This window comes from Hypomesus nipponensis, chromosome 23 (genome assembly GCF_054491055.1).
Source record: "Hypomesus nipponensis isolate SF chromosome 23, ASM5449105v1, whole genome shotgun sequence".
In the NCBI taxonomy this organism is placed as follows: domain Eukaryota; kingdom Metazoa; phylum Chordata; class Actinopteri; order Osmeriformes; family Osmeridae; genus Hypomesus; species Hypomesus nipponensis.
In genome coordinates this window covers 4,471,844-4,494,046 of record NC_140383.1, presented here as the reverse complement: position 1 = coordinate 4,494,046, position 22,203 = coordinate 4,471,844, and the positions used below count along the sequence as shown (strand labels likewise).

The following is a 22,203-nucleotide window of genomic DNA, read 5'->3' as shown; positions in this document are numbered from 1 at the left end:
AACTGGGAAAATGATCGTGAAATGCTGGGGGTCTGCTTGATTTAGTTTACTCATTCAATTTAACCAACTGAGGAGTGGAGTCCTTATGAGTACAAACTGGCACGTGAACTTGAAATTTATTCAAGTGTTGCATTTGCTTGAAGTCTGACATGCTGGTTGGAGACAGACTCCTGGGTAAATAAGGGATGTTCATTTTATCTAAAAGTACTGTAATTCCTTTTGAGACCGTTATTAGCATTATTGTGCCAGGTGAAACTTAAAACTATCCAACCAAGGTTTGACTTTTGCCTGCAATTTAAAATGTTCATATTTCAAATGACTTCCGTAATAAATGGTTCACCTGACAAAGCCGCTGTCAGAAAGAACAACCATTCAGAAGAATGTTTCATTGAGCAATCAACATCTACCGCTCGTTTCAATTTCAAACAACCGATTTTGGGCGGGTTTCCCCGAGAAATATTTACTTCGCCATTTCTAAATCGAAAAGTGTTTCTAGAACATTTGACAGCAGAATATTTCAAAACATCAGCTCTGAGACAGTTCAAAACAACAACCCTGGAGCAGCATTCAGGATCTACAGTTGAGGTTTTCGCTGAGTCTCATGCAGTCAGGGTCTGTGTGCCGAAGCTCAGGACGTCTCTTTTTCATCGATTGATCCACTCTTAAATCTTCCACCATTGGCTTAGGGCAGGCTCAGGTGGTCTCTCCTATAGTCAGAATTGCCATTCTGCAGGGGAAAATGAATTATCTGTTAAAGTGAAATATCGATGTTTGAGATCGGAGTGGGGGGCAGGTGGGAGGTAGTGGGAGGTGGTGGTGGGGGGGGTTACAGAGCAGGGAGGGGGTCGTTTTTGGTGTCAGCATAAATCCTCCATACAAAGTACTCCGTAGTGCATACTGTAACACTAAGGCACACACACACAAACCCACAAATATGCTGTAGTACACATATTTCTCTCTCCCTCACACACACACACGTCTTTGTACGCCTTTGTTTCCGATGTTTGCATCCATTTACACACACAAGCACACACACACACACACATGGCCGTGACCCTTCCTCTCTGACCCTGTCTGATGACCTATTGATGTTGTCTGGACCAGGCTGTGGTCTGACCACCAGGACGAGTGTGGGGCTGGTGGCTGAGTCTAAATGAGATTACTGTAATGATGCTGATTAATAATCCTGTTTTGCAGCTCACTGCCAGTCTGCCTGCCTGTCTGCCTGTCAACCTGCCTGTCGCACTGCTTGCCTGTCTGTCTCATTGCTTGCCTGCTTTCGTGTCTATCTGTGTTGATATTCGCATGCACGTTGTACACAAAGCGGTGTTTAATAGCATGTTGTGTTGCGCTGTGGTTTATTACAGCAAACTGAGCAACACACATGTCACAGTTGGCTAATGTTGTGATCCATCACCTGCTGTGTGTGTGTGTGTGTTTGTGTGTGTGTGTGAGAGTGAGTGTGTGTCTGAATGTGTGTGTGAGTGGGCCTCCTCATGTAATTAAATCAGCAGATCAATACCACACAGCAGTGAGCAGCCTACAACACTCTTGTGTGTGTTGGAAAACACCTCTCTATTACTTTCCCTCCCCCTCCCTCCCCCTCCCTCCCCCTCTCTCTCTCTCTCTCTCTCTCTCTCTCTTTCTCTCTCTCTCTCTCTCTCTCTCTCTCTCTCTCTCTCTCTCTCTCTCTCTCTCTCTCTCTCTCTCTCTCTCTCTCTCTCTCTCACTCACTCTATTTCCTTCTTTCTCTGTCTCTGTCTCTCTTTCTGTCCAGGCCTAGGGATAGGTGGTTCTTCTGAAGTCAAGTTGACTTGTATTAACCTCAACCGCCTGTATTCTACACACATGAGAATAACTCTGTGCTTGGGGGAACATGTGTGTGTGTGTGTGTATGGGGGTGGTGGCTAGCTCAAACCCACACACATCCCACTCGTTCACATACATCTGCACATATCCAACACAGATCTCACATGGGGCACCAGGGTCAGGCAATGGGGGTGAGAGGTCAGTGTGCTGGCTTTAGGCCAAGGTCAAGGTGGCAAGGTCAGGGGCCAAAGGTCAGGTTCTTGGGTGTAAGTCTCATCCTAACCTTGGCCTTGAGGTAATCAATAAGACCATTGCCTCAGCCCACCTCAGGACCACGATCAATGGAACATCCTACCCTTTCACTCCCTTCCCCCTCTCTCTTTCTCTCTTGCTTTTGATCATGTCTCTTTTATTCTTCACAATTAGCCTTTCTTCTTTTTACTCTGTACTCTGCTTTTTCAACACCCTCATTCAGCACTCCTCTTTTCACCTTTTTGATGAAGCATTTTGCTGTCCACCTGTCACTGTCTCTTTCTCTCAGTCTTTCTCTCTCTCTCCCTCTTTCATAGACTCGTCATTGTTCCATTTGTGTCCTCTTTCCCCTTCTCCCGTTCTCCTTCTTAGACCAGGGACATTTAGACTATTTTAACCTGCGGACGGTATGTCTTCTTCTAAAGAACGTCTGCTTCACATTCACACTTCCAGCTCCTCTCTCACCGAGCTAAGAGAGGCTATTACACTCATGACTACTCTCAGCTCCCTGGTTTAAAGAACAGTTGGAACCTTTAGCACCAGGAGAGGAGAATGTTCTACGGCTCTGTCGATCTGTCAATCCAAAAGCGGTCTGTAAGTCTGTGACAACAAGGGGAATAATGCCTTTTCATGACTGTAGTGCGCTGTGTTAAAAGGCTCTGCATGCAGGTGCTGCATAGCCGGGGACATTTAACGCACTTTTCAAGAGCTGGATCAGGATAGAGTTTTTAGCTATAACCGAACACAACAGACTCTCAACACACTCAAAGGAAGGCAAGACACAGGGAGAGAGAGAGAGAGAGAGAGAGAGAGAGAGACAGAGAGAGAGAGAGAGAGAGAGAGAGAGAGAGACAGAGAGAGAGAGAGAGAGAGAGAGAGAGAGAGAGAGAGAGAGAGAGAGAGAGAGAGAGAGAGACAGAGAGACAGTGCTTCTGTATTTTTTGATACATATTTAATAAAGGGCAGATCCAGATAGGTGATGAGAATACCAACATTTAGTTATCTTCAGTGCCAAATATTACAACAAAATATTTGGCACAAATATGTGTCAGGTTATCAAACCACAATGATGTATGTATATATCATTAAATAGTGTCAAATAATCTCCAGAGATAATATATATCTTAACCGTAAATGAGAAATATTGACATAATGAGCTGTTCTTGATTGAGTAATTAGGTTCCCTTGCTATGCATGTATGGCTCTTTTCCAGGGACAGAGCCAATAGAGGACCCTACATTAAAAGCTACTCCGCTAATAAACACCACTGAGAAGATGCTAACAAGCTAACAAAGCAATTAAGATGGGTCTGCAGGAGACAAGGGACAGTTGATTAGCACAAGGCTAGCTGCTAATTGTGATAATTGATTGACGTTTGCTCTCTCTCTCTCTCTCTCTCTCTCTCTCTCTCTCTCTCTCTCTCTCTGTCTCTCTCTCTCTCTCTCTCTCTCTCTCTCTCTCTCTCTCTCTCTCTCTCTCTCTCTCTCTCTGTCTCTCTCTCTCTCTGTCTCTCTCTCTGTCTCTCTCTCTCTCTCTCTCTCTCTCTCTCTCTCTCTCTCTCTCTCTCTCTCTCTCCTCTCTCTCTCTCTCTCTCTCTCTCTCTCTCTCTCTCTCTCTGTCTATATATATATATATATATATATATCTTTAATTCTCTTGCCCTCTTTCTGTCTTGTAATCCTGCCCAGAACAATTTTCACACCTACTTGCATTCTGATAACGATTACCAGTTTTTAAGTGTTATTAAGATTGTTGTGGATCACAAAGCCATACGCAGTTGATACACTGTTGAACATATTTTGTCTTGTCAGGCACTAGCCAGACAAACTAATTAAGTCATGTTAATGCTTTGGACCCACAGGACAAACGTTTTTTATTCATACACTAATTAGACATGCTCAAGCCAACGTACTTTTGAATTTCTTAGTGTATTGCCCCTCCCATCTCCAACAGCCCCTCCCTCCCTCCCTCCTTCTTTATATTCTTTGATTCAGGTCCTTCCCCCTCCCCCTCCTCCTCTACAGGATTCATGTTAACAACTCAGGAGAATTCTAAGTATCTACATTTCACTGTGAAGTTGTTGTGTCTGGGAACAAAATTAATTTCAGTTTCTCAACACTCTCTGATGTGAGGACACCATAAGTGTATTGATTCCTGCTCCAACAAAGGCTCTTTCAGACCACGTGATTCCTGTTCCCAGTCACAACTCCATGACACTTCCCTCATCCTCCTCTCCTCACCCTCCTCTCTTCATCTTTCCCCTCCGATGTCACATTCATCCAAAGAGGCCTGCACTTGATAATGAGGTGTGAACTCAGCTCAAGTGAACAGCTTCATGCTCTTTTTTCTTCTTTTTTTTCATCTATTATCGCCATAGTTACTATATTTGTTACAGATGCACTTCGAAAGGCCAACCTTACCCATGGGAACCCAAATACTTTCTGCAATTAGGCATCAAAACATTTGACAGATCTCTGAAGGTGACATCCAACCACAGTTTATTCACCCAGTGTATTTTGCTTTCTCAGATCTCTGTATCTCTTTGCAAGGTTTTCGCAAGCTCACGTGCACACACACATGCAAACACACACACACATACACACACACACACACACAAACAGATACACACAGTCCCGGCAGCCAACCACCGACCCTCATCAAGTCATTCATAATGAATCCCTGTGATCGGGGCCTGTTCTGTGGTCTTCAAATGAACTCTTGGTTCTAAAGTGGATGCTACTGTTTGTTGTTGCTTTCCTTTGATGGGAGTTCAGCGGTTCTATACATTATCATATGCAGTATCTCAGCTCCACAATGGGCAATTATAAGTCTTGCATTGGGTCTGGCACTGCATGAAACACTCGGAATCTCCCTCTATTCTCTCCAGTTCTCTCTCTCTCTCTTCCCTCCATCCATTCTGCAGCCTGGCAGGAGGCTGCCACTCAGCCTGTTTGAAGATGACATTCAGGGTAGGACACAGAGGGAGGCCTTCGTTTTGGGTTCCTGCTCTCTCCAATAAAGAGTAATGATTTAGTAGGGCTTTATTAGGGCTTATTAACAGTTTTGTCAGTAAAGAATCAAATCATCTGGGTTTTTTCTTTTGTGTGTGTCTCTCTGTGAATCACAGGTTATCATTCATTTGTTTGGGAAGGACAGACAACAGTGTGTTGAGAAAAAGGCTATTACGCCAGGGCTGTATGAGTCTGGACGTTCATACACTGTATTCTTTCCCCTTCACCCTGAGAGTCACTGAACCTTGTGCCACTGCAGGGGACAAAGACGAGGTGCAGCACCAGATTTTTGCGGTATTATTTGAATAACAAATTCAATCAAAAAGCAGGTTAACCTTCAAGCTACAGTGTGCATTGTGTCAGTGTTTAATATGCATTCACAAGATTTATAGTCCTCCCTGGAGAGGTCTGAGCTGTTGGACTAACGCCACCCGGGGGGGGGGGGGGTCCTCATCTTCCCCTCAGCCCTTGTCAACGCTAGGATCTCAAATCAGACCAATCCATCACTTTGGCACGGAAAACCAAAAAGATATTAAACTGACTCTGAGAAAATGTATTCCTGTGAAAACAAAATGAGAATAAAATGCTGCTTAAGCGTTTAGCGAAGGTTGAAAAAGAGGAATGCTCTTTGGGACACACCTCCCCTACCAAGTCTCCGTATTAAGTGATTTACATGGAATATTTAAAAAGAGCAGTTTAATAACACCTAGGAACTATGGTAAACAGTTCATGTCTTCACCTTTCTGTATGAGCAGCAACTTCTCCGAAGGTGAAGTAAAGCACTATTTTTCCAACTCCATCTCAACAGCATCAAAAGTCCACACAGACCCCTCGAAAAATGAAACTCCAATTATTAATTCCATGTATCTCCAAACCACATAATGATGGAGACACATACATACAATATGAGGTCATAAATAAGTGCTACATATTTATCGATTCTCCATGTTTATCTATTTTTTGCATCATTTTTTAGAGGTTCCTTAGGTTTGGGCAGAAACACTGATCGATAAAGTACCCACATGTCAGTCATGTTTCAGAGGCATTGATTTTATGAATATATGCAGTCATATAGATTTATAAATCCCTGTTAGTATCTGGGGTGTGCCAGAGCGGTACGCCACAACAGAGATAATGATTTGAACTTTATCAATAATGAAGAGCACAGGTTCAATGCAGACACAGATTAATGGACAAACAAACTCTTCACCTCTTTAAACTTTAAAGTGTTTCTACTGTAAACACCAAACTGCCAGGACTTGTGCTCTGTACCTCTCTCCTCCATGTCATTTGAGTGGAAAGGACATTCAGTTAGACGGAGAGCTTCTCTGAGGAAACCGTCGCGGCAGGACTTCTGAAAAACCTGAACCACAGAAACATGCCCTTCCTCGCTCAAGCATCGGCGTGTCGTTATAAAGGCCTGCGAGCGAGTGTTGCCGCATCTCCTCATGTGCTCTCCTACCTGTACGACCCACCTGCGAGGCGAAGCCACCGGAAGGTTCTGCCTGTCAGGAAGGCCTCCGCGCTCCTCTCAGCGATCATCATCGAGCCCAGAACAGCGGAACGGAGCAGAAAGGCTTGTTTATGTGGACGTGAACCTTGTCATGTGTTTCTCTGAAAGGGGGGAGCAGGAGGGCACAGCTTCCCAGCCTCTCACTGAGAGAGCCCCGCTGCCACCCCACCCGGGGCGCCGCATGCCCGTGCCAAGACCCGCTCAGAACCCCGTTGCCAAGGGCAACCCGCTCACCTCTCTCTCTCTCTCTCTCTGTCTGTCTCGCTTCTCTTTTTGCTGAACAGATGCCCCCTTGCCCGTCCCAAAGGCACAGATGTCGCCATGCCAACAAGCAGGTGTCCAACGTTCCAGTGGGCAGGTGTTGCCGTGACAACGGGCGCCGTGTGTGTTTGCGTGTGTGTGCCTGTGTGTTCAGGACAGAGATAGAGAAAGTATGCCTCAGGACACAGGGGTGTAAGGTTTGTAAACAATCAAGAACACTATTTTGTAACACACGTCCCATTCAGTAAACATCGATGGCCTGCAGTAGTTCACTCGCCCCAACCTTTACCCTAAACCTTACCACCACGTTGGCCTATCAATATCCTAGAGCTACTGGCACAAAGAAAGCTAACCTCCCTGGCACTGTGACTGTACATTAGTGTGCATTCTCCATCAGGCAACAGTCAGTGAGCACAACACACTCAGAATTATCTCTGTTGCCATCTAGTGGATCACAATGGGCCTAGCCCTGAGACAAAGTGGTCTGGTAAACTCTGATCTGACAGACGTGTCGAACACACACAAACCATGAACGGTATCACCCTTCCTGTCTGCGATGTCAAACTGTCACTCCCCATGCAGCCGAGAAGGACCGGAACATTCACAGCACAGCGAACATGGGAAGAAGACTTGCGATACAGGAATGTTTCTGATGTTCATCCACCACGCAATGGAAGTAAGGAGGAGTGGAAGCTAGAGGCTGTATGTAAATATGAAACCTCCATGCACCCGTCCTCTCAGCAAGCTAGCAGCTACCGGGAAACTGAATTGGTTATTATTCATCTGATTGGTGATTATCATTCTGTGAGGTAATTAAATATTCCTTACCCTGAGAGCGGCAAATCAAATGAGCCGCAGCGAGGAGGTAATGCTAACGGGACCTGACACGTCTTAGAAATCATGTTTATTTATCAACAATATAACATTTACAAGTGCCCTCAACTGTAGTTGCCCATCGGCATGTGACCTGCTTTGTATCAGCACGTCATCACAACTTTCCTCTTGACTAGGCTGATGAAGTTTTCACGGACCAACAGAAGACAACAACAGGCCCGTCCCACTCTCTTCAAGAGAGACCAGACTTAAATGATCTGAAACGCATGAAGATATAAACTAGACACTGCATGACATATTACTAACTAACAAACAGAAAACAACCGTTAATACGGTACTTTTAGATGACAATGTCGACGTGAAGAGGTGATGAACGTCACAACGGTACCATGACACATTGTCATGTTGAGAGACAGTGTCTGTCACGCGGGGGAGTGAAGTGGAGATAGAGGCTGAGGAGAAAGAGAAATAGAAAGATGGTAGAAACTTATTGTAAATATCAGGAGGGTGTCATTTTTCACAGAGGCAATGTGAGTCTTGCTTGTAGAGACGAGGGAGAGGAGGATCAAAGTGGATGTTGGTTCATCCTGAACAACAGTAACTCAGTGCTCCTGTTAGAGATGAGGGGAGTCTTCTGTGTCACGTAAAAACATGAAAGAATATTCACGTTACCTGAAAACTGAAAATTAAATGGCATATCTTATGGATGGGAAGAGAAAAATATGAAAAGTAAAAACGGAACTGAATTGCCGTCCAAATGTATAAATGAATACATGAATACATGAACGTATTCATTTATTGTCTGCATGGCGATATATTATGCACTGACCCACTCTAACATCTCTGCTCAGGATATCATTATACTTCAATTAATACTAAGTCTGCCTTTACCATTGCAAAACCAGTACAGGACCATGTTTTCCACACAGGAACATTTTACTTTCAATAAATGTCAATCCCACTCAGGGTCTAAAGCATAATATTAGCAAGTTTAACTGTGTATAAAAGCACACAAGCAGAGAGAAGAGATGAGAGACTGTAGCTGGGATTCAGACCTTCTTGAGATGAGATTCTTCGGTCCCCAGAAACAGAAGATTTCACAATTATAAGATTATATATCAACTTAAAAGAGTTCAACAGTCAAACACGGGAGTTACTGTGACAGTTTCCATACAGGACACGTTTGAAATACAACAGACGTGTGAGTATTATCGCCTGTGTGTGTCTCCCTGTGTGTGTCTCCCTGTGTCTGTCTCCCTGTGTGTGTCTCCCTGTGTGTGTCTCCCTGTGTCTGTTTCCCTGTGTGTGTCTCCCTGTGTGTGTCTCCCTGTGTCTGTTTCCCTGTGTGTGTCTCCCTGTGTGTGTCTCCCTGTGTCTGTCTCCCTGTGTGTGTCTCCCTGTGTCTGTCTCCCTGTGTCTGTCTCCCTGTGTCTGTCTCCCTGTGTGTCTCCCTGTCTGTCTCCCTGTGTGTCTCCCTGTGTCTGTCTCCCTGTGTCTGTCTCCCTGTGTGTCTGTCTCCCTGTGTCTGTCTCCCTGTGTGTCTGTCTCCCTGTGTCTGTCTCCCTGTGTGTGTCTCCCTGTGTGTCTCCCTGTGTGTGTCTCCCTGTGTGTCTCCCTGTGTGTCTCTCCCTGTGTGTGTCTCCCTGTGTCTGTCTCCCTGTGTCTGTCTCCCTGTGTGTCTCCCTGTGTCTGTCTCCCTGTGTGTGTCTCCCTGTGTGTCTCCCTGTGTCTGTCTCCCTGTGTGTGTCTCCCTGTGTCTGTCTCCCTGTGTGTGTCTCCCTGTGTGTCTCCCTGTGTGTGTCTCCCTGTGTGTCTCCCTGTGTGTCTCCCTGTGTGTGTCTCCCTGTGTCTGTCTCCCTGTGTCTGTCTCCCTGTGTGTGTCTCCCTGTGTCTGTCTCCCTGTGTCTGTCTCCCTGTGTGTGTCTCCCTGTGTCTGTCTCCCTGTGTCTGTCTCCCTGTGTGTGTCTCCCTGTGTGTCTCCCTGTGTGTGTCTCCCTGTGTGTCTCCCTGTGTGTCTCCCTGTGTCTGTCTCCCTGTGTCTGTCTCCCTGTGTGTGTCTCCCTGTGTCTGTCTCCCTGTGTCTGTCTCCCTGTGTGTGTGTCCCTGTGTGTGTCTCCCTGTGTGTGTCTCCCTGTGTGTGTGTGTCTGTGTGTGTCTCCCTGTGTGTGTCTCCCTGTGTGTCTCTCCCTGTGTGTGTCTCCCTGTGTGTGTGTCCCTGTGTGTCTCTCCCTGTGTGTGTCTCCCTGTGTGTCTCCCTGTGTCTGCCTCCCTGTGTGTGTGTGTGTGTCTCCCTCCGTCTCCTACAGTGTGTGTCTGTGTCAGGCTGCTGCCTGCGTGTAGCCGTGTAACTGTTGGCGTGTGACAGGGCATGTGGAAGCTACGGTAAAGTGTGCTGATGTTCGCTTGTATTGTCCCGTTCAACATGTGACATTTGAATCCGCTCCTGTCCTTTTCTGTGTTCTGTGTTCTGTGTTCTGTGTTCTGTGTTCTGTGTTCTGTGTTCTGTGTTCTGTGTTCTGTGTTCTGTGTACTTGAACACATACGAGAAAGAAAGACATGAAAGCTGTGTGTGTGTCTGTCTGTGTGTGTGTGTGTGTCTGTGTGTCTGTGTGTGTGCGTGCATGTACTGGTTTCCTTTAGCTATGTTAATACAGCCTACATCATCTTTGTTCCTCACCCTTTGACATTGCCACTGTGCATCATACATGTGGTTGAGCCTTGCTAACTCTGAGACACGTCACCTAGATTAGCTCTAATGTGTGACTCTCATGCCTACATGGGTGTAGTTCAAGCGTTAGTAACATGCCTGTATTTTGTTTTTGTTTAGGTTTTTTATAAATAATACATCGTAATTTTCATAAATGTTCCCTTAATGAAGGGATGCCCAGAACGAAGAGAAACTTATGAATACACATGAGTAAAGCAAAACAAAGAAAATATCAAGCATTTGAATAAAGCACATTAGAATTGTATATTCTCATAATAAAATATGGTAAACAGAGATTGTCTGTGTATATTTTTGAATCCATTTACCCGGGCTGACGCGTTAGGGAGGGAAGGGACCTGACAGCGCCCTCTTGTAAGGCTGGACTAATAAATATGCTGTCGCTTTCAGCCGTCTAAAGAATTATGACACTGTGACTTCGGCAGGTTGTAAACAAAATGAGTGCAGGCCTGAGAACAGTGCCAACCGCATGTGGAGGAATCCTCATGTGAAAGGACTTCCTGATCGGCAGGGTACAGGGGGAATCAGGGTAGACACCGTATCTTCTGACAAAACATGAACAGTCCCTGTGTTATCAAAAGAAAACTAACGGGTGCTCCTTCATCTGAATGTTCTACCTAGAGATTAATGTAGATTTATTACTAAACAGCAGTAATGAAATTCTCCACAAACCTTGGTAGGACCAAGATGACCAGCGTTACAAATGTCTTGGTCAAAACCCCTTGGCTGATTTAAGAGTTATTTTTGATGGAGAAACCAGCTTTTTGCGAGTGATAGCCGAAGTGAAGCTCTTTGGGAGTAACGAGAATAAGAAATACGAGAATAGAGGATTCACTTTGCTTTCCCGCGAATGTATCTGCGACACCAGGTCAGTGTGGATGTGGATGTGGAGGATGGGAAGATGGAGGCTGCTGAACAGGACATTGTCTGTCTCGCAGTGAGCCCTGCGTCTCAAGGCTCGTCCATGCCCCTCCTTCGATAAGGGCTTATGTTCTCTCACAAACGGAAGGCACACGCTGCCTTGGATGGACACTGGAGAATAAGAAACATTACCAGAAGAAGAAATGAGCTTTTAAGAGCTCTTAAAACATAGAATGCACTCAAGGTCTTCAAAATACATCAGAGTGTGATAAAAGCACAAAAACACGAGCATTTAAAAAGAGTGGTGCAATAACTAACAAAATAAAATATAAAAGGCACCATGCACCAGGCACAGCAGAGAGGCAGGTTAAAGGTCTAGGGTACTTACACCGTCGTAGGCAACCCTATTATAATATCCAACCCTATTAGATGGGGGTTAGAGGTTAACCTTCAGAGCAACAAGGCCAGTCCCCAAGCCTCTCGCTATAACACTGAATAAAGAATGATGCTACAAAGGCAGGTCCCGCTTGAATATTCATGAGAAATCAAAGGGCTGTTTGTACTACAGCATTAATCAATCGCTGGAGGGAGAGCTAGGCCCAAATAAGGAGTCAAATGGCAAGATAATGTATGCAAAACCAAACAGGGAGTTGAGTGACAAGATAATGTATGCAAACCCTGAATAAGGAGCTTGACTAGCTAACTAACCGTAACCGTTAATTGAATACTATAATTAAAAATGATCATATTCAAGTTAAACATTGCTGGTGATGCTCGTAAGTAATGAAGGATGTGTAAGGATTTGTAGAAATGGATGTAGGGTGGAGATGTGTGTGTTTTGTAGAGCTTGTGTGACTGATTAGAATACATGGAGACAGCTATAGTTATACTCCTAAACAGAAACAATTAGACATAACTCTACCATGCTATATGTCTGTGTTACTTTAGTCCTCTGAAGACTTCACACACCCTTATTACTGTATAATGTCAATGAAAAAGCTCTTAAATAAGAATGTCCTTCTTGTACAGACCCAGTGATTCAATAAAACAAACAAATACATTATTTAAGGCACTCCCCTGCAATTGTACATGAACAAGACACTTGTAATCTTCCCACTGCAGACACTAACATGTTTCATAACTTCCTAGTCTGTTTTTTGATGAGAAATCAAATAAAGTACGGGCAGATATCCTCTTATTGTTGTTTTTATCAACAATAAGAGTATCCGTGTGGTCTTGGTTCTGTCATTTGTCTCTTGGGTTTCAGCAGGTTTAGAAACGCCTCATAGCAGAGAAGGGGATGATCACAGGAGAACATTTCTTCATTAAATCCCTTTACAATCAGGCTTTGTGTTACCTCTAACGCGGAGAACTGAGTGCGTTGAAGCCTGGCACACAAACCCACACTTGTACTAATCAGAGATGATCAAGAGCCATTTGTGTCCCCTGAATAGAGCAAAATGGACGCTTCACCCAAATGCATGGTTCGTCCTCTGTGCTTTAATGTGAAACCCACTGTTGAAGGGCCTATTGAAGATTTCACATCCATAATACGTGATGCGTCTCTGGGCTGCTTCGCGTATGGAACTGCAACACGCGGGCGTTTGTCAGCAGCTTGAAAGGAACACTTTGAGGTGAGGTTCACGTCGTGGACTTTCATCTTCAGAATCCCTTTTGTGACGAGAGACCTTCAATGTGCGGGGCAAGTCTCTCTTCCCATGCTCTTCAGCACGCAGGCATGGCTAGCCCGCGGAGGTCGCCTTCTGTCTGTACTCCATTGTAAGCTAGGACCCTTCTCTGTTAGATAATGCCACATCGTATGCTGTTTATCAAACTCATAATCACTACCATTATGCAACAAAAAAAAAAATGTGGTCTGTATTTTAATGTATTAAAATGAAGGCTGAGGCTGTGCTGTAGTCTAGAACTTTCCACGGGTGGGGACCTGTGGTGTCACAAAACGTCCAGAATAATTCGCTGTAATTATATTACAAGGCGTTCTGAATTGTAAATTTTTACATTAACACAGGGCCTATTGTCTATTCATTATTACAACCTCAATCTGAAATTATGTAAAGCTCTCTCTTAGGAGGAACACAGCGTGAAACATGACCTGCCATATCGTTCATGCAATTCAAATACATGCTGCTGATTCAGAGAGGTACGAATCAGATTAAAATGAAATTCGACGTGGGTGTCGGCTGGGATTAGGGCATATTTGGAAGATAATTTGGGATAATCTGTGATAAGTGGGCTTGATGATCCGCTCAGGGCAGGGCTGTTAGGCTATCAAGTGTTTCTGCCGTCCACCTCGAGGTGGAAGGAGACTGTGTGGAGGTATTCAGGAGGTGTGCGTGTGTGCCTGACTCATCTACAGCGCCCCTGGACAGGTGGGGATTGCTTTGAGTGGTAGGTCAGGTGGACAGTCTCTCCGTCCTCAAGCTCACTCTTTCTGTCACTGTCACTTTCCTGCTGCCCACACCACCTTCAAACGTGTTTGTACTCAATGTTCCATTCTGTCACACACACACGCACACACACACACACCTGCTCCCTAACCACCTCCACAGCCTCTTCATCCATCCTTTCATCCCTCCACCTTTTCAGTCCCCCACCATCTTTCTCATCCCTCTCTTTCCGCTCATCTTCCATTCAGCTCAGCGCTCATCTGCCCTCCAGGCTCTCTGCTGAGCATAGGTATTTGTTTAGGAATCTCTCTGTGGAAATTATACTCCATCTCTCCGCGCTCGCTATCAACACACAATTATCATGGGCAATCATGCAGAACAGTGGTGGATTCAGCCGGGACTTCCATTCTGATGACATTACTGTCTGCTAGGCCAGATTCTGAGGGTACGGGGCTGGGACCGACGTTATGCACACACACACACACACACACACACACCACACACACACACACCACACACACACCACACACACACCACACACACACACACACCACACACACACACACACCACACACACACCACACACACACCACACACACACACACACACACACACACACACACACACACACACGCACCACACACACGCCGTGGAGATAGGGTTAAAAAGACGATTCCACTTTGTTACTGTATCTTCTTAGAAATTCATTTAAACCATGACATTCCAGGGAGATAAGGAGTTTCTGGGGCATGGGGGAAGCTCCGGAATGAAGTGTAATATCGCAGTGTTCGATTCAATTCTATCATCACACATTTTGGCGGGTTTCTGAATGTGCAGTAACCTGACATTCTCTGTAGCTGGGAGTCCTAGTGTGTCAGTGTGACTGTGTTCCCTTCACACCTCTGCAAGTTACAGTTCAGCTATACTGTAGATAGGTGATGGTAGCGTTTCTAATGACAACCCAAAGTTGTATCTATGTATGCGTGTGTTCTATTTGTTGTATGTATGAGTTGTTTGTATAATTACAGCATAGCAGTACAGCCCAACAGACTTACAGGAAACCACTCAACACTGTTTCCTTGATGTTCAGTCCTCTGAAACTGTTTGCGGTCTGTATTGGGGACTCTATCAAGATGTGGGAAATGCATTGAGTTGACGGAGAATTACCAAACACAAGACTGCCTTCAGATCCTCATCAAATGCTTCATTCATGGGTGAAATGACCAGGCGCCTGAAAGCACAGGTGTGAATATGTTCATCTGGCAGATATAGATCCTATAGTTCAGAAGATGTGATGAAACGCAGAAGACCATTTAGGATCTATACTTTAGCAATAACAAGAAATATGATTATTTCTTTTTGCTTCCGCTCAGAGAGGCTGTGTGGCAAACAGCTGAGACAATGATGCTCTCTGCTGGTTGTCATAGGAACAAAGAAAGTACATCCAGATACACGATCACACAGTCAAAATCCCAATTAAAATATACAAATCTGATTTTATTTGTGTTAATTGTTTAAGGTATTTGACATTTAAAATAGCACTTACATGATTAATTTACTATTTACAATTTAAGCTTTCATACAATGACCCCTTCCCAAATTATCTGGATTGAAATGTGGATTTATACAGGCAAGATATACAAATATACGCCCATTGAGAGACGCCTATATGTCTATCAATGTAGGCTCAACTTTGTGAACCTCTGGCTATAAACACTGCATGCAGCTCATATTGATGTTATCATATTATGATATCATGTTATCCTCTCAAATTAAACAAAATGTGACAAAAAAAACACAATTTAACAAACAGCAGGTGCTCTAAATACAGAAATGTACATTTACATTACATTTAAATGTATTACAATAACGACTGCCCTCTTTAATGTCAAAACACATCGAGCAACACATAAAGCAAAATTATTTGAAAAAAGCACCAACCACAGTGAGAAACAGAGAGTACAGCAGCAACAACAGTTACAGACATGTTCTCCATCCTCACTTCCTACTTAATTGTTCTGGCAATACATTGGCCAGCCCTTTAACCAATCACGTTTCACTAGGTGTCAGGCGTGGGGATTTTGAAACTTTGTTGAAAATGGCACCATGTTTCCCATGATGCACTTAGTTCTACCTAACAGAATGATTCTCTAGGCAAAGATGAAACTCCATTTCTGTTCTCCATATTTGTTCTGACAAAATACATGGTTGTTTTAATTAAGTTCATAAAACCTTCTTCCGTCTCCTGGATCGCTGATGTACTGTAGCACACAAACATAACCTAAGATCTGGAGGTGGAAGCCATTGTCCACAAGCTCCAGGAAGTCTCAGAAGTCCTCCGTCCATTTCCCCCTTGAGGTCATCAGGGAGACATTCAGTGATACTGCATTTGAACAGATCGGCCAATGAGGAGGAAGAGGAGACCAGCTAAAAGGCTGAAAAATATTCCGACTGGTGCAAACATGAAGGAGAGGCCATAGTCGATGGACAGCTGGAAGTTGGGGCACAGCGAGTGCTGGTAGTCCTTGTAGAGGGGCACCACATCCAGAACCTCCAACCACAGAACGAACATCACCACCACAGCCAGGAGGAACACCCCTGGAGGAGAGAGAGCGGAGAGGGAGAGTGGAGAAGGAGAAAATAGAGCGCAGGAGGTGGGCCAGAGAAAATGGGGATAAGGAGGTCACACTGGCACAATAGAAGATAAGAGGAATAAGTGAAGGAAGAGAGTAATGAAGAAAAGGTGATGGCTATGGTTGGCCTTCATGGATTCTATCTCAAACTAGCAATATATTGATCGTGATTGAAGCTGTTCTAGAACCCCTTATCTGAAGCCCAGAACTTGTGGGGTAAGTTCCATGGCAGACCACATGAGGGGTCACATGACCCTGGCTGGGCCACTCACCAGAGGTGATGAAGAGCCCGCCCCCGGCCTTATAGAGGCAGTGACTGGCGAATGGCGCAGCACAGATGATGACGAACCCGCCCACCACAACAGCTACCACACCAATCAGCATGAAGACACTCCAGAAGCCCCTGTAGACTGATCAAGGGAAACATCAGCATCATACTGTTTTGGAAACCAATGTTGTCCTGATAAATGAACATCATCCTGATACATTCTTATAAAATAACATCTAAAATGGACAAAACAAACAAACAAACAACAGTTCTTGTTTGAACATCCTGAAGGTGCATCAGTCCCTTCCACTTCCACAGGATCACTGATCTGACATGATTGGATAGATAACAACTGGTCAGAAAAGCCAAGGCTTTCACCCATCCAACTACAGTTAGATCAGAGAACAGAGAAGAGAGGAAGGGGTGTGATAGTACATGCAGTACACTGGGAACACTTACTGATGGCTGAGTCATAGCTCGTGGCATTGTGAGTCTGCTGGGACACAGGGAAGGGAAACAGATAGGCAGGCACGCATAGCTTGTGGTAGGGCTCGTTGGCTGTGGAGAAACAAAACAAAACAGCAAGTTTTGGGAATCTGAATTTTACTATTCGAATTTGAGCAACGTACATGTCTGAACCTTTTTGGACAGGATTTTTTTTCTTCTCTTTTCTCTTTAGTCTTCCCTAACTCCCATTCTAAATCACACCCTCATCTCTTCTCTCTTCTTCTCTCTCTCTCTTCCTCTTTCTTTCCCTCTTTCTCTCCCTCCCTCTCTCTCTCTCTCTCTCTCCCTCCCTCCCTTTCTCTCTTTCTCTCTTTCTTTCTTTCTTTCTTTCTTTCTTCTCTCTCTCTCTCTCTCTCTCTCTCTCTCTCTCTCTCTCTCTCTCTCTCTCTCTCTCTCTCTCTCTCTCTCTCTCCTCCCTCCCTCCCTCCCTCCCTCCCTCCCTCCCTCCCTCCCTCCCTCCCGCTGTATAATGAATCAAGCTCTCGCTAGGCCGTGTCCAGGGCTAGGGTGTATGTGTGACGATGACCCACCCTGTCCTTTATAACAGACAACACCTGACCTGAGTACTAGATCGTCACATGGCAATGTTCTCACGCTCAGTCAACTGACCGGAGATATTAAAGCCTTATCAAAGCATTAAGCTGCATCAAAGCATCATAAAAACGAACATCCTGATTTAGTTTCTATGTAATATACCTCATAAAGTGACATGTGACTCAAATAAATTGACACATTTTGTGTCTACTGTTCTTCAAATATCCAGCGCTTTGAAGGGATAAAGAAAGACATGGATATTTCGAGTGCATCTACTGAAAGTGAAAGGTGGAGGCATGGAGTCATGTTCACACTAGCACACCCCACACTGTCTGAGAAATAAATATAGGTGGTTGACTGAACATCACAAAGCCAGAATTTCAATTATCACAATATAAATAAGAATTTGTTCTCAATGACTTGCCTGGTTAAATAAAGGTGACATCAAATAACAAATGCACTAGTACTGCCAGGATCAGATCTGTGCTAGGATTCTACTGTGAGAGTCTGAGGAACATGAGATGGAGTCGGACTTACTGAACCAGAACAAGAGGCTGTTGTCGACGTTGCTGCCTCTGAAGGAACACCTCCAGAAGAAACCCTCATGGTAGCAGGTTGTGGTGGAGACCATATCTGTTTCTTCACCTGGCTGGGGGGGGAAATTGTCCAAACTGATACAAACTACTTCACACCAAAGACAATGTTGTTATTGCTAAGGATAAAACCTTTTTTTTTTGCACAGGTTACCAAACCCTAACCATGATCCTAAATGTACATATTTCTCTGTGCTGAATTTGCTATGCTGTCCACCCTAAACATTTCTAAGCAAACACAACACTAACCCTTACCATGTCTAACCAAACACAACTCTAACCCTAACCATTTCTAACCACATCATTCACCCTCATCCTGTCGAACCACTACACAAGAGCTGGCTCCGGCGTATGTTGTCGTGGCAACAGTGAGGTCAAGCTCAGTTAGTACCTTTTACTTCCTGTGAGGTCATAGGAGTTTGTCAAGCCAGCACATTCTGGCTGTCACCAACCTTGACAGCTGTTCTCTATGACTCCTCCTTCCCTTCCTACATATAGTGCATTTAGTTTCTCTCTCTCCTCACCCTTCCCCAGAGTTTCACTGTGTCAGAGGCTTGGATGGGTCGCTGAGGTGGGTGGTGTTAGGGGTGGAGGTTGATGACACTAATAGCACGCCCCCCCCCCCCCAAGTTTCAAAGCTAATTAGTCGTAACTTTACATACTAGTTCCTCTACATTACGAGCCTAGGTCGCAGTTTCAAAGGTGAACTTCAAATGTCCTTGTAAACATCCTCAAGAGGTAGCATCCTCATGAAATTCAAAAGACAAAAGGTACAGTAACTGTGACTTAGCCACACTGAATTCCCCTTCTATCTTTGGCTTATAGATGTACAGTCAGTATCATGCTGAGATTCTTGTTTCATTGCTCACTACAAACACCTGGCCAGATCTGCTTGCCAGCTGATATTCAACACCCATACCATAAGACCAAGATGTCTCCAGATGCCGCCGTTTGTATTTTGATCACTGGGGGCAGCATGTCTCAATCTACATTCTAAAACTGGTTGTTCCCATCCTTGATTGTGATTGGCTATATCGCATTCCATGCCGTTGTAAAATCCAGCATAACCTCACAGGTTGTCCTCATAACATTCTTTAACATTCCATATTACTGCGCATCGAATATTTCAAATTGAAGACGGCAAAGATGTCCATCTGGCTGTTGCGTGGCAACGATTTATGTAGGAACTATACTTTGTAGTAGCGGAAGAATGACGGTTTATTATTAAACTATTTTGTTTCTAATTGTGTTTATTGATGAAACCATATCAAATATTTGTAGTAACAGTTTTAGAAACTCCGCTTCGCGTCGTGCCTAACAACTCCCCTTACCTGTTCTAAAATCAGCGTAAACCACGGCCTCTCTGGGCTTATTGCTTAAATATCTACTACAGTATGTCTCAAAGCACGGTCGGTCGGACACACAGCTACTGTGTACGATACGATACGATCGTACTGTGTCAAACAGTCCCATCCTAATTCTCTTAGCCCTGAGGAAACCCCAACTTGTCAGAGCTCCACCTTGACATGCCCTTGATCACGGTCTTCTCCTCCACCAGACCCCACCCAGAAACACACTGCAGCCTCATTTGAACTCTCCTCACAACTCTCCTTTCTGGAGAGCAAAAACAGGCCAAGTTCACCCACGTGCCTTTTTACTTTGAACTCATCCCTGCAAATTAAAAGTGTTGATAATTCTCACTGAAGCAGTTTGTAGATTTGTTCTTACTTTTGGAGTGCTGAGGTCATCTCTTTTGCAGGTCTCGGAAGCCAGGAGCCAGTAATCTGTCCCGAAGGAGAGGAGGACAAACACGGCAGCAAGTGCGCCAAAGAGCCCGGCGAAAAACAGAGCTACGCTCAGCTTCATGGTCACCTATCAGGAGTGTGTGCTCAGTGTGTGTGTGTGTGTGTGGTGTGTGTTCTCTTTAAGACAGCCCTCAAGACAGTGTGTTCCCACAATCAATATTCCAAGTGTCAATTCTTCTTTCTCAGAAGAGTGTGTTTGGCTCGCCAAACAGTCTTGGTGTTGGAGTCCGACAGGATTCTGTCTCTTCTCTGACAGGGTTCTGATTCTCCTCAGACGGCTGTCTGCCAGGCTGTGTGTGTTGGGGGGCTGAAGACAGGACAGGGCTGACTGGGACAGGGCGGTCTGTGACCTCACAGGGGTGGTGAGCCCTCCCCTTGGGCTATTTCGGGGGGCTGATTGAAGGTGCCTGCTGCTCTTCCAGTCTGAGTGATCTGTCACAGTTGGGGGGGAGGGGGGTGGGGGGCATGGGGGGTTGCGGGACGAAAATATCTCCTGGCAACTGGAACCCTCCAATGCATGGGGGAATGAGGGAGGGACGGGGGGGGGGGGTGGAACAGGAGAGAGGCATTCCTACAACCACCCACCCCACCCCTCAAAGCTGCCCCAAACACTACACACACTCACTCCAATACGAAGAAATTGCTCTTTTTTGGGGCCGCCTGTGTTCTCTGGTTGCAACCGATTGTATAAAATCCCGGCACCATTGTTGACGCTCCATAAACAAGCTAACTTCCCGTTTGGAACTCGAGCAACGAATAGAGGCTTTTTTTTTTTCCTGTGTGTCACTGCTCCTGTCCTCAGGAAACACAAACCCCAGCTTCCCTCCCCTCCTCTCAGTCTTCTCCCATCAGGAGGAGCTGAGGTGAGGGGCTGCCTGGTTAGCATCTCGTGGGGATATTTAGCACGGAGCCCATATAGACACACAGCTCATTAGCAGGCTGATGTGAGTGTGACTGCAGGAAGACAAGCCTCGGCCTGGGCTCTGTTGATCTCTTCTCTCTCATCTGCCCTCCGTAGGGAAGGACCCATGTTTTAGTTTGAGATTAGCTTGTGAAATTAAGTGTGAAGAAAAATCCCAGGCACAGTACAGTCGTGCAATATGCTGAATATGGTGTTTGTGTGTGTGTGTTTGTGGGTGTATGTGTGTGGTGTGCAAGCATGTATGTGTGTATGGTGTGGATGCGTGTGTGTGTGTATGTGTGGTGTATAAGCATGAATGTGGTATGTAAGTGTGTGTGTGTGTGTGTGTAAGCATGTGTGTGTGGTGTGTAAGCGTGCGTATGTGGTGTGTGGTGTGTATCAGATGTCTTAATCAGACTGCCCATGATACTTTGATCTCCCTCCACACCCTTCTACTGCAAGAGGGTAAACAACATTCCTTAACAGAGCAGATCCTATAAACTAAGCCTCTCACTGCTACTCTCATAGTGTGTGTTTGTTGTATTCCATCCAAAATTCTCAGATTAGAAGGGCAGGGATTTCATTTCACTCAATAGGAATACTTTTATATTGACTGTGTATCTGTCATGTGCGCTGACATTTGGTTGTGATAGTACACTCGTATTTTATGGACATAACCAGCAGGGGGAGCAATACCCTAACCCTAACCAGTTAAACTAAGGACATCTCTGGGCGAAGGGCCTACAGCAAGTCTTGCCGCTAGATTATGATTATACTCCTTGTTATACATTATGATGTTTAAGCCAAACTAAAGCATACTGAACTGAACTGAGAGAGAGAGAGAGAGAGAGAGAGAGAGAGAGAGAGAGAGATATATTAAAGAGCATACCTTGCTGCCCAGTATGTATCAGTATGCCACAACCTGAGAGACAGTGAGTGACCTGGACACACAATGCACACACACAAAGCACAAGCACAACATATACCGTGTGTGTGACTGACGTGTATGTGTATATATGTATATATAATACCCAATCTTAAGGTTATGGTAAAGTTTCCTTTAATCTTTCAATTGAATTTGTCATGTTTGATTGATATTGTATTATCCGGTAACATCAATAGTATACTGACATCAATAGTAACGATATGAATATTGTTTTGTGTTTTAAAATTGTGTTCTGTGGTTCCACCGTTGCTTTGGCAATATTAACATTAGTTTCTTAAAGGCAATAAAGCCAATTGAATTAAATTGAATTGAGAGAGAGAGACGTGGGCAGTGCGCATTGTG

At 44.8% G+C, this 22,203-nt stretch overlaps 1 protein-coding gene across 1 annotated transcript; it reads right to left on the bottom strand.

Annotated features, from left to right (window-relative positions):
* Positions 1–15,150: 15,150 nt before the first annotated feature.
* tmem182a (transmembrane protein 182a) lies at positions 15,151–20,328 on the bottom strand. Its single transcript, XM_084689881.1, has 5 exons — positions 19,938–20,328; positions 18,154–18,265; positions 17,035–17,133; positions 16,580–16,717; positions 15,151–16,272 (listed from the first exon to the last, which is right to left on the bottom strand). The coding sequence occupies exons 1-5, from the start codon at positions 20,073–20,075 to the stop codon at positions 16,049–16,051; spliced, it is 711 nt and encodes a 236-aa protein (XP_084546007.1). The 5' UTR covers positions 20,076–20,328; the 3' UTR covers positions 15,151–16,048.
* Positions 20,329–22,203: the final 1,875 nt, after the last annotated feature.